At 30.9% G+C, this 11715-nt stretch overlaps 1 protein-coding gene across 2 annotated transcripts; it reads left to right on the top strand.

Moving 5' to 3' along the window:
• Positions 1-5953: 5953 nt before the first annotated feature.
• Positions 5954-9934, top strand: LOC135139328 (lysosomal alpha-mannosidase-like). 2 transcript variants are annotated; one of them, XM_064069531.1, is made up of 12 exons: positions 5954-6084; positions 6144-6252; positions 6542-6809; positions 6856-7183; positions 7229-7362; positions 7413-7835; positions 7885-8293; positions 8346-8662; positions 8715-9124; positions 9174-9301; positions 9355-9501; positions 9551-9934. In XM_064069531.1, exons 1-12 carry the CDS (start codon positions 5995-5997, stop codon positions 9869-9871), a joined length of 3084 nt encoding a protein of 1027 aa, XP_063925601.1. In that variant the 5' UTR covers positions 5954-5994; the 3' UTR covers positions 9872-9934. The 2 variants fall into 2 exon arrangements, with proteins under 2 accessions (XP_063925601.1, XP_063925600.1); XM_064069530.1 differs by having other exon boundaries at positions 8343-8662.
• Positions 9935-11715: the final 1781 nt, after the last annotated feature.

Below are 11715 nucleotides of genomic sequence, written 5' to 3'. Positions count from 1 at the left end.
TTACAGTTTTTCGTTTTTTTATTTTTGATTTTTCGATTTTACAAATTTGCAATTTTTTTCATTTTTTTTACTCGAAAATTTGAAAAATCGAAAAACTGAACAACGAGAAATACAAAAACGAAAAACTGGAAAATTGAAAATTTGCAAATCGAAGAACTGAAAAAATGCAGTGAAAAATTAAAAATCGAGAAACTTAAAAATCGAAAAAGCAATTAATTGAAAAATTTGAAAACCAGAAAGTTGTAAAACCGAAAAATTTTAAATTCGTCAAAATGGTAAAGTGAGAAACTGTAACATCGAAAGATGGAAAATTTAAAAAATTGAATATCGAGAAACTCAATAAATTAACAACTGAAAAATTAAAAACTCGAATAAATGAAAAAGTTTTAAAACCCAGTAATTGAAAAATGAAAAATTCTAAAATCGTAAAATTGAAAAAAATCAAATTCATATTAAAACGAAAACTAGAAAAATTGGAAATCAAAAATTGAAGACATAAAAACTGAAAAAAACATGAAAAACTGAAAAATTGACAAATCCAAAAGAAAATATATAAAATTGGAACATTGAAAAATCGAAAATTTGAAAAAATAAAGAAAATAAAAAACCGAAAAATACAAATCGGAAAATTGAGGAAATAAAAAACTGAAAAACTAAAAATTGGGACATTCAAAAGTTGGAAAATCGTAAAATTAAAAACGAGAAATTGCAAAAACGAAAACCCGCAAAATCAAAAAATCGTAAATCAAAGACTGAAGAAACCAAAATTGAGGAACTAAAAGTCGAGAAGCTTAAAAATAGGGAAATTAAAAATCAAAAAGAATAAATGAATCAAATAGCAGAAAAAACGAATCGAATCGGAAAATTGAAATACCAAAAAATTGTAAAATGGAAAAATTATTGAATCGTCAAAATTGAAAAAGTGAAAAATTTTTAAATTTACAATTATTATTACTTTATTACATATATATTTAAAATGACACTAGAAAAATTGAAGAAACGAAAAATTTGAAAAATCTAGTAACTGGAAAATTTGAAATTGAAAAAACAAAAAATTAAAAAAATCTAAAAGTTAAAAAACCGAAAACTGAATACTGAAACATTACAAATCGAACACCTGACAAATCCAAAAATTGAAAAATTTTATTGAAAAAAAAATTATAAAATCGGAACACTGAAAATCAAAAATTGAAAAAATAGAGAAAAAAAAAACCCAAACCAGAAGTTTCAAATCAAAAATTTAAGAAATGAAAAATTGAAAACTCGTGAAATAGCAAATCTAAAAATAGGAACATCCAAAAGTTGGAAAATCGAAAAACTAAAAAATTTGAAAACCAAAACTAGAAGCGTTACCTATGGTTAAATTGAACAAACAAAAAAAAATGGAAATGAAAAATTCCAACCCAAAAATTGAAATTGAAAAAACGAAAAATCTGACAATTAAAAAACTGAAAATTCCAGACATTTTAAATCGAAAACTTGCAGAACCTAAAAACTGAAAAATTCGAAGACGGTAAATTGAAAAATTGAAAAATTTTAAAACGAAAAGTGAACAAAAAGAACTGAAATCTTGAGACTTTGCAAATCGAAAAACTGACAAAATTTAAATTGCAAATACAAAAACTTATGAAATTGGAACATTGAGAAGTCGAAAAATTGTAAAACCAAATGAAATAGAAAAACAGAATCTAAAAAAATAAGAAAAATTCCAGAGGTGGTAAATTGAAAAATTAAAAACTTTAAACTCGAAAATTCAAAAAATTGCAGATCGAAAAATTGAAGAAATGAAAAATTAGAAGTTGGAAAATCGAAAAACTGAAAAATTTTAAGAAGAAAACAGGAAAATTGAACAATTAAAAAAAATGAAAATTTGAAAAAAATTGAAATTGAATAAACAAAAAAATATAAATTCTGAACTTTGAAAAATCGAAAAATTGTAAAAATAAAGAAAATAAAAACCGAACGAAAAACACCAAATTGAAAATTGGAAGTAATGAAAATTTTGAATATAAGAAAAACTAAGAAATCTGAAATTGAAAAATCGATAAATAAAAAAGTCTAAAAATGAAAACCGAAAAATTTAAAACTGAAAAACTAGCAAATCCAAAAATTTTAAAAATTGCATGTTAAAAAAAATGTAAAGTGGGGACAGTGAAAAACCGAAAAATTGTAGAAATAAAGAAAATAAAGAAAATAAAAACCCGAAACGAAAAATTGCAAAGCGAAAATTAGAAGAAATGAAAAATTAAAGTAACAAAAAACTTTAAAATTAAAAATTGAAAACTGGAGAAATTTTAAATCGAAAAATTGAAAAATCTAAAAACTAAAAAATTTCAGAGTGGATAAATTGAAAAATTGAAAAATTTAAAGTTGGAAACTCGAAAAATTGTAAATCGAAAAACTAAAGAAATGAAAAAATGAAGAATTGAAAATTGAAACTTAGTGACATACTAAATCGAAAAAGTGCCAAATGTAAAAACTGAAACATCCATAAGTTGGAAAATGGAAAAACTGAAAAATGTTAAAACGAAAACTCGAAGAGTTACATATCGTTACACTGAAGAAACCAAAAAAATGAAAATTTAAAAAATCACAAACACTAGAATTGAAAAAAAAAAACAAAAATTTACAAAAATTGGAACATTGAAAAATTTAAAAATTGTGAAAATGAAGAAAATAAAAAAACGAACCAAAAATTGAAAATCAAAAATAAGAAGAAATGAAAAATTGAAGAAACGAAAAATTTAAAAAGCGAGAAACTAAGAAATTTAAAAGATGAAAACCGAAAAACTTAAAATTGAAAAATTCAAAAATCCAAAAATTGAAATATTTCATGTTGAAACAAAAATTGTAAAATGGGGGCATTGAAAAACGGAAAAATGCAAATCGAAAATTAGAAGAAATGGAAATAAAAGAAAAGAAAAATTTGAAAATTAAAAATTGAGATCACGAGAAATTTTAAGTCGAAAAATTGAAAACTCTAAAGACTGAAAAATTTCAGAGTTGGTAAAATAAAAAATTGAAAACTTTAAATTCGAAAACACAAAAAATTGCACATCGAAAAATTGATGAAAGGAAAAATTAAAAATTATAATCTGAAACATCCAAAGTTGGAAAATCGAAAAACTGAAAAATTTTAAAACGAAAACGGGAAAATTGAACAATAAAAAAAATTAAAATTTGAAAAAAATGAAAATGAAAAAACAAAAAATTATACATTCTGAACATTGAAAAATAGAAAAATTGTAAAAATAAAGAAAATAAAAAACCGAACGAAGAACTGCAAATTGAAAACTGGAAGAAATGAAAAATTTTAGAAACGAAAATTTTGAAAATCGAAAAACTAAGAAATCTAAAATTGAAAAATCGATAAATTAAAAAATCTAAAAAATGAAAATCGAAAAATTTAAATCCGAAAAATTGGCAAATCCAAAAATTGAAAAATTGCATGTTAAAAAAAATGTAAAATGGGGACAGTGAAAAACCGAAAAATTGAAGAAATAAAGAGAATAAAAAACCAAAACGAAAAATTACAGAGCGAAAATTGGAAGAAATGAAAAATTGCAAAATCCAAAAATTCAAACATCCAAAAGTTGGAAAATCGAAAAACAAAAAAATTTAAAAATGAAAACTCGAAAAGTTACATATTGTTAAATTGAACAAACAAAAAAATGAAAACTGGAAAAATTGCAAACAGAAAAATTGAAAAAACATTTTTTTCTCTCAATTAAAAAAAATTAGAAATCTAAAATTGGAAAAAATGAAAAATTAAAGAAGCGGAAAATTTGAAAATTACAAATCGACACCTCGAGAAATTTCAAATCGAAAAATTGCAAAATCTAGAAACTGAAAAATTCGTTGGTAAATTTAAAAACTGAAAAATTTAAACTTGAAAACTCGAAGAATTGCAAATCGAAGAATTGAAAAAACTGAAGGAAAACCAAAAAATTATAACATCGGAACAGTGAAACATCGAATAATTGTAAGAAAAAAAAATAAAAAACCGAAACGAAAAATTGCAAATCAAAAATTTGAAGAATCGAAAAATTTAAATATTAAAAATTCGAAAATTTTTAAATCGAAAGTTGGTAAATTGAAAAACTGAAAAATTTATTTACACCACTAGTTTTAACTTTATAGATGTTACAAGAAAAAAAAAATCGCAAAAAATGTTTACAGTTTTCAAAGAAGCGGGATATTCTGGACTGCACTTCAGAAGCCAGGGAAGTTCAGTCGAAATAACATTCGACCAATTTTTGATAACGTCGGTAGTATTAATCAGGTAATTACAGATCTTGTACAATTAATTAATGTAACGAAGTGTTGGTTATCTGATTGCGTTTCACAGTACGCTGTCACGCAAATTTTCAAACGAATATACGTAAATCAACATTTTAAAGTCATGCTTCTTTAAAAACAACGTCAAATGAAGTGTGAAGTTCGTTTTCGTGGAAATTCTCAAGTACAAACTTTCAGATACAAGTGTTTTTTTAAAGATAAGAATGCCATTAAAATTTACATAACAATAATTTATTTTCGGAATTAAACGTGATTTTGGTGACAAAAATTTAACGTATGTATGATTCTTACAGGATGAACGAACATTGGGACGTTTATCTCATGACAATCTTTTTCTACGGAACGAAAAATATTTATGATTGAGAAACAGTTGAAAAAAAGAGAAAATGATTACATCGATAAAAAGAGAATGCTTCTAAAGATAAGATCGAAGCAAAGTAAACATTTTATAATGAAAAGGATTAATGAGTCAAAATTTGAAAAACAAGTGTTTACGATAAAATTATTTTAGCACTATTTGAAGATCGTCAGGTTTGGACTGAAACTTTCCACTCATAGAAAATTTTTTCTTTATCCACTTGCGTCATAAACAACTACATACTATTGTTTGAAATAAGTGTGCTATTCGAATGTTCTATCACGTCACATTTGGCAATAATTTATTTGTTTATTTTGGATATCTTTAACTACGTTATTAACTAAATATTACATCCGTTACATTAAATTATCTTGTAAACACTATTATCAAGTGGACTGCGAAGGACAAAACTAAGTTGCTATGTGTCAGTTGGATGAAACTCTATTTTGTGAAAATGAATAACTACGTACCTCTCCAACACTTGCTAAAAATAAGTTAAAAATGTCAGTTAACAATTAATTGGTCAATGTAATAGATACGTTATCAGAAATAACTGTCCACATCGATCACCTTCAAAATTTTTCAAATGCGCAATAATATAGAAATTTGGTCCAACTCTCAATAGTTTGTTTGACTGTTTGGCTTTTCTCCATCACGTACGTGTTTAACTTCAGCAAAATTATCTACATGTTTGAAATTATTGATGCCAACACCTTCTGCCTAAGAAGCATCCTACCTGCGTTCCCTGAGGCCTAAAACACTCACGCTTGATTTAACTAATGAAGTGTCTACTAAATTAATCTTGTTTTCAGCGTCGTACGTTTACATATAGCATTTCACACGCATTTCCGGGGATGCTAACAGCGGTATACATTTTTTTACATTTTAGATTTCTGACGTAACAATATTTTTATAAAACTTGTATTTTAAAGTCCATTTATTTTTAACGATCAGTTTCCTGTACTTTGGCGTCATGAGAAATCTAGAATCATCGATACTTTTATAAGTACATCAATTATCTGGATAATTCGTTGAATCTTTACCGCGATCCTTTGTCCTAGATTTGTTCTGATTGATAATACTTAGGGGAGAGCGGGCGAACTGTTCTCAGTGGGTGCAAATTTTAACTTCGTGTTGCTACGATGTCCCGAGGAAATTTTTTTGATACGTGACTTTCCCTCACTGTCCCCTACTCCCGGTGATTCAGAACAAATGATGCTCACTTCGGATATATCGACACAATCATCTGATAAACATAATCGATTCACTATCTTTTTATATAAATGAAGACCGCAAATACTAAAGTCGAGTAGAGTCAAAATTTTCCAGAGTTCACAATGCTGAAGACGGTCGTGTTTTTAGTAAATTTGTATTTCGTTTTTGGTACGCCGTTCTGGCCTTCCCTCAAAGCCACCACTTGTCAATCTGTAAGTTCAGAAAATAGAGTGCAGTTTGTTTGTTAGTGTTGTTTTTTTGTAATTTTTAGGGTTGTCATGATTTAGTTGACGGGAAAGTGAACGTACATTTCGTACCACATTCACATGATGACGTCGGGTGGTTGAAAACGTACGACCAGTACTACAATGGAACTGGACGTAAGTCCGACTTTATTTTTTGTGTTTCGTCAAGGTCCGGAGGGTAAAGTTGCGTCACAAAGAAATTTCTGTACCAAAAATCAATATTCCATTCCGGGTACTTGTAACGTTGAAAGGATGAAACTAATACCAGTGCTCTTATCAATAATATCTACCAAATTAAACTCGAGTGCTTTGTTTGCTTAGAAGAATGTTGACGTTCATTTTTACTTAAATTTTTCCTTCCGATAAGATCAGTTTTATAATCTTACATGTCAACAACCAAAACTAACAAACTAAATTTGTTTAGAATTCGATTCCATTGACCATGCTGGCGTTAAGTACATCCTCGACTCCACCATTCAAGAACTCAACAAGAATAAAGACAGAAGATTCATCCAAGTCGAAACCGCGTTTTTCTTCAAGTGGTGGAACGACCAAGACCAAGAAACCCGAGACCTTGTCAAAACTTTGGTCAACGAAGGTCGGCTAGAAATGATCAACGGTGGTTGGTCCATGAACGACGAAGCGGCTGCCCATTATCACTCCATCATCGACCAGTTCACTTGGGGTTTCCGGTAAGTACTAAATCTTCCGAAATATTAACAAACTAACAAACCACAGAATTTTGGAAGAAACTGTTGGTGAGTGCGGAAGACCCAAAATCGGTTGGCAAATCGACCCATTTGGACACAGTCGGGAGCACGCTTCCATCATCAAACAGCTCGGCTTCGATGGTCTAGTGGTCGGTCGTCTTGACTACCGAGACAAAGCGAAAAGAATCGAAGAGAAAAATTTGGACTTCATTTGGAACACCAACGACAACTTCGAGGAAGAAGATGCGAAAATTTTCACCACCATGTTCCCGGATTTTTATGTCTACGAAACGGGATTTTGCTTTGATGTTTATTGTCACGATCAGAACATCACTGATGACAATTTGGAAGAAAGGGTAAGTGGGTTGACGTTTGAAGTTTGTAACTAAAGTTGTGAGTAGGTGAAGACGTACAAAGTCATCCTCGACAAATACAAGGAGTATTACAAAACCCACAACATTCTTATTCCCATGGGACATGACTTCAGTTACCAAAAAGCTGACAAGAACTTCAACAACCTTGACAAACTTATAGAGTAATTGTTTGTTTTTTTTGTACATATATTTGCTAAACGAGTCGTTTCAGAGGATTCAAGGATGACGACACCTACAACGTGATTTATTCAACACCGTCGTGCTACATTCAAGCTGTCAAAGACGAAGTTGAGAAAAATAAAATCGAGTTGACTGTCAAAACAGACGACTTTTTCCCCTATGCTTCCGACGTTCACTCCTTCTGGACTGGTTACTTTTCGTCTAGACCTACATCCAAACGTTTCGAACGAGTAGGCAACAACATCCTTCAGAGTGCCAAACAGTTGACAACTTTCTCCAGAATCAAGGGTAACGACGACGATGTAAGCATCAACAAACTGAGAATGGCAATGGGTGTTTTGCAACACCACGATGCTATTACTGGTACTGAGAAACAAGCAGTAACGGATGACTACACTTTCATGCTTGACGAAGCAATTAAAGAAATTGAGAAACCCGTAAGCAGCATCGTCAGGTAAGAATTGTCACACATTTATCGTTGCTGAACTAATCGAAATTTCTAGTGGTCTTCTAGTTAAAGACGATAGTGCTAGTGTTGATCTAAATCTTGTCAATTGTCTGCGGGCAAACATGAGCATTTGTGATAACAGCAAAAAAGATCGTTTCGTCGTTGCTATCCAGAACCCACTGTCTAAAAGTGTGTCTCATTACGTGCGACTTCCTGTTGACAATGAAAACTACAAAATAACAGGACCTGAAGACGACGGTGATATCACTTTTGACATTTTTGATACTATACATCCTTTCGATTTCGTCACTGATGGTGAACCAGCCACCAAAGAATTGGTGTTTTTGGCAAAAGATTTGCCCCCTCTAGGTGTTAAACTGTACTACGTTGAAAAAATTGACGACGCTTCAGATAAATATCACAAATTTGAAGACATCGCTGATGTAAAATCTTTCGGAGATGACGTAAGTCAAACGCTTTTTTAGTGATTTATATAATGACTGTTCATTTCAGAAGAAAAATGGTTTCACTATTGACGATGACGGTAAACTTGCATTGGTAACAATTAACGGGCAAGGGAAAAAGCTGCAACAAGATTTCCTCTACTACAAAGGAATGGCCTCTGGTCAAGCTTCCGGTGCTTACATCTTCAGACCAGATGGTTCTGCCATCCCAATTAACGAAAAACTTACAACTGTGAAGTACGCACAAGGAAGTCTCGTTGACGAAGTGTATCAAGTTTTTGACGACGAAATCACACAGATCATCAAAGTATACAAAGGAGAGGAAGATTCGTATATTGAATTTGACTGGCTAGTGGGTAACCTTCAAGTGTAAGTATGACTTGATTACAACTAAGAAAAGTATTACCTGTTCGTATTTTAGTGACAGTGAGGGCAAAGAAATCATCACGAGATTCACAATCACTGAGGCGTTTGAAAACAACGAAATCTTCTACACTGATGGAAATGGTCGCCAACAGATGAGAAGAAGGCGAAATAAGAGAAGTGACTACAATTACGTCTACTCTGAAGAGCCTGTTTCCAGCAACTACTATCCGGTTACTAATAGAATTATGATTCGAGACGAAACGAAAAAATTCGAGCTTGCTGTTTTGACTGACAGACCACAAGGTGGCAGTAGTTTGAAAGAAGGTGTTGTCGAACTAATGGTTCACCGACGTGACACCAAAGACGATGGATTTGGTGTATCTGAAGTCCTAAATGAACAACAGTACGGTAAAGGTCTTTACGCAAGAGGTCAACACTACCTTACTTTTGGTGAACTAGAAACAGGTAAGTGTGTGTTTGGATTTTGATTCCAGTAGTAAGTTTCGAGTTCTAGAAACTTCTCCTGTCACTTTTGAGCGCGATCTGGCCCGCAGAAATCTTCTTGCTCCTGTGGTCTTGGTGGGTGATGCAACTGGAGATGATCTCACTCTGGAAAAAGTACAAGCAACATTTAACTTTAAGGTATCACGTTTGAACCTCTACCTCTATCAATATACTCAGACGGTTGATTTTAGTTTGAAGCTCTGTCTAAATCGCTTGACGACAATGTCCACATTTTGACCCTTGAACCCTGGAAAGACAGCTACCTGCTCAGACTGGAACACATTTTTGAGAAGAACGAAGACGCCACGTTGTCAAAAGATGCTGTGGTGGATCTTACGGTACTTTGGTTGCTAATTTTTATGCTTTTTTAACGGTGTGTTGTTCCAGGACCTTTTCACTCAATTCAAAATCACAGCGCTTACGCCGGTGAAACTAGGAGCGATTGGAAATTTGGAAACTTCTTCGGTTTCTATTCTGAAACGAGTAGCTCAGGGATTTAAGCTCAGTAAGGTTGCAGCCGATTTGCAAGTCACGCTTAAACCAATGGAGATTAAAACGTTTGTTTTTACAACTGATAAAGAAAATGAGGGTGGACATGATACCGGGATTATTGATAATGGTGATGATCCTGATACGAGTAGTGCACAAGGACTGAGTGCCATCACACTTCTGACTCTTCTGGTTTCGGTGTTTTATAGAATGTTTTAATATTTATTTATAATTTATAAGATTATATAAGTTTTGTCATTTTTAAATATAACTTTTAATTTACGGGAAATGTTTTATTCGCAGGGTTAATATTTATTATTATTGTTTAGTGTGTTGCCGCCCAATCAGGCGCATAATGCTCGGGATCAAGTATGATGGTTTTTGTATGGTCGATTAGTTAGCTGATGGACGATGTACTAGTACAAAAAACTCTTCGATTAAAAACCTCTATGCTCACCCAGTATCTTCAATGAATATTCATTGATTGGAATATAAGGAATATTGATTTATTTTTTTCTCTTTACAAGTTTAAAGCAAGCTGTGCTAATTAATTAAAAACAAAGCCGACTTGGAAAAGTTAAAACGGAAGTCGGTGATGTATAAGGTTATGTAACGTATTATTTCTATTATTTCATTATCAATTGTTTAAATATGACTTGGCCTATTTTTCATACATTTTTCTTTGATGTTGCACCACACATTTGTCATCGATTTACGTCGGGATTATTTTCGACTGTTTGCATTAATACACAAAAACTCGATAAGATAATTGCCAATATTTTGCTAAATGTGATTAGATGTGTAATTGACATAGTTAGAATTTTGAATCATGATCACAATATCATTTACGACGGAGGTCTAAATTTTTTTTATGACAGTACACTTTACAAAGTTTATCTCATCACAAGTCTTCCACAGAATAGGTAAAGTTGAAAAATCAGTAGGCTTAGGATTTTAGGTCGTTAAAAAATGAATAAAAGGAGACGTTTTTAGATCCCAAAATTGACGAATTAGGTTATAAAAATATCTTAGTTTAAGTTACAAACTTGGAGGAAAAATATTTGCTCAACAAAAAAGCATACATCAAAAAAATATATATTTAAAAAATATATTAAACAAAACATTATAGAAACAAATATTTTGTATAACAAACAAAAAAATGATTAAATAAACAAACGATCTATAGTTACGTCCACTAATTCTAAGTTATCGCAAAAAAAATGGCGATCAATTGCCAATAAAATTTCTAATTTGTTTAATTACCTGTAAATTATAAAATTTATGTTAAAAAGTTTTTAAATAAAAATTCTAGTGCTCACCATATCGTAATCTTTTGGTAAATAATTTTTTCTCAGAGTGCTTTCTGAGGGTAAATGCCTTCCTGTATATTTATGCATAAAATTTTTAAACTCAGGACAACTAACTTTATTCCATGGAATATTTGCTGCGGTAAATGCCCTACATAAATCGATGCAAAATTGCGTAAAATCATTGTCGGAACTAATGTTTAATAAAGTCTGTTCACTGGATTTATTCTCGTTCTTTTTATGTGCATCGCCACTGCAGGGTTGTTCAAAGTGTGATTTATTTTCGCACTTAAACTAGGAAACAAAAATGTGAACATCATTCAAGCTTCAGTATTTTAAATGTTTACTTACAACTTTTCCACACACTTTGCAGAATAACTCATTGTCTTTGGTGGAATCCCATTTTAAGTTTTTAAAATTTACAATTAGGTCTCTAACAATAAATTCGGATAAATATATAAATTTCGCTGCGATGCCTGAAGTAGATATAAATAGGCAAAAAACCTAAGATCCGAAGCCTAGAAATCAGTAAAATCCCTACGTATATACGATTGAAGCAAAGCAAACATTGCATAAAAATTCAATAATGTTCCTATCAACTTAATATAATAAGTAATTAATGTCACATTATGACTCAGATAAATAAAAATTCGAAACAAATTAGCGGTTATATTGTTAATTGATTTACACTATCAAGAATTGATTCATTTAGGAGCTTAGCAATCACACTGGATTTTAATCAGTTGCTCTAATAAT

Source organism: Zophobas morio, unplaced genomic scaffold, assembly GCF_036711695.1.
Source record: "Zophobas morio isolate AGI-343-1 ecotype UQ-CSIRO unplaced genomic scaffold, CSIRO_AGI_Zmor_V1 ptg000031l, whole genome shotgun sequence".
NCBI lineage: Eukaryota > Metazoa > Arthropoda > Insecta > Coleoptera > Tenebrionidae > Zophobas > Zophobas morio.
This window is presented reverse-complemented; position numbering and strand designations above follow the sequence as displayed.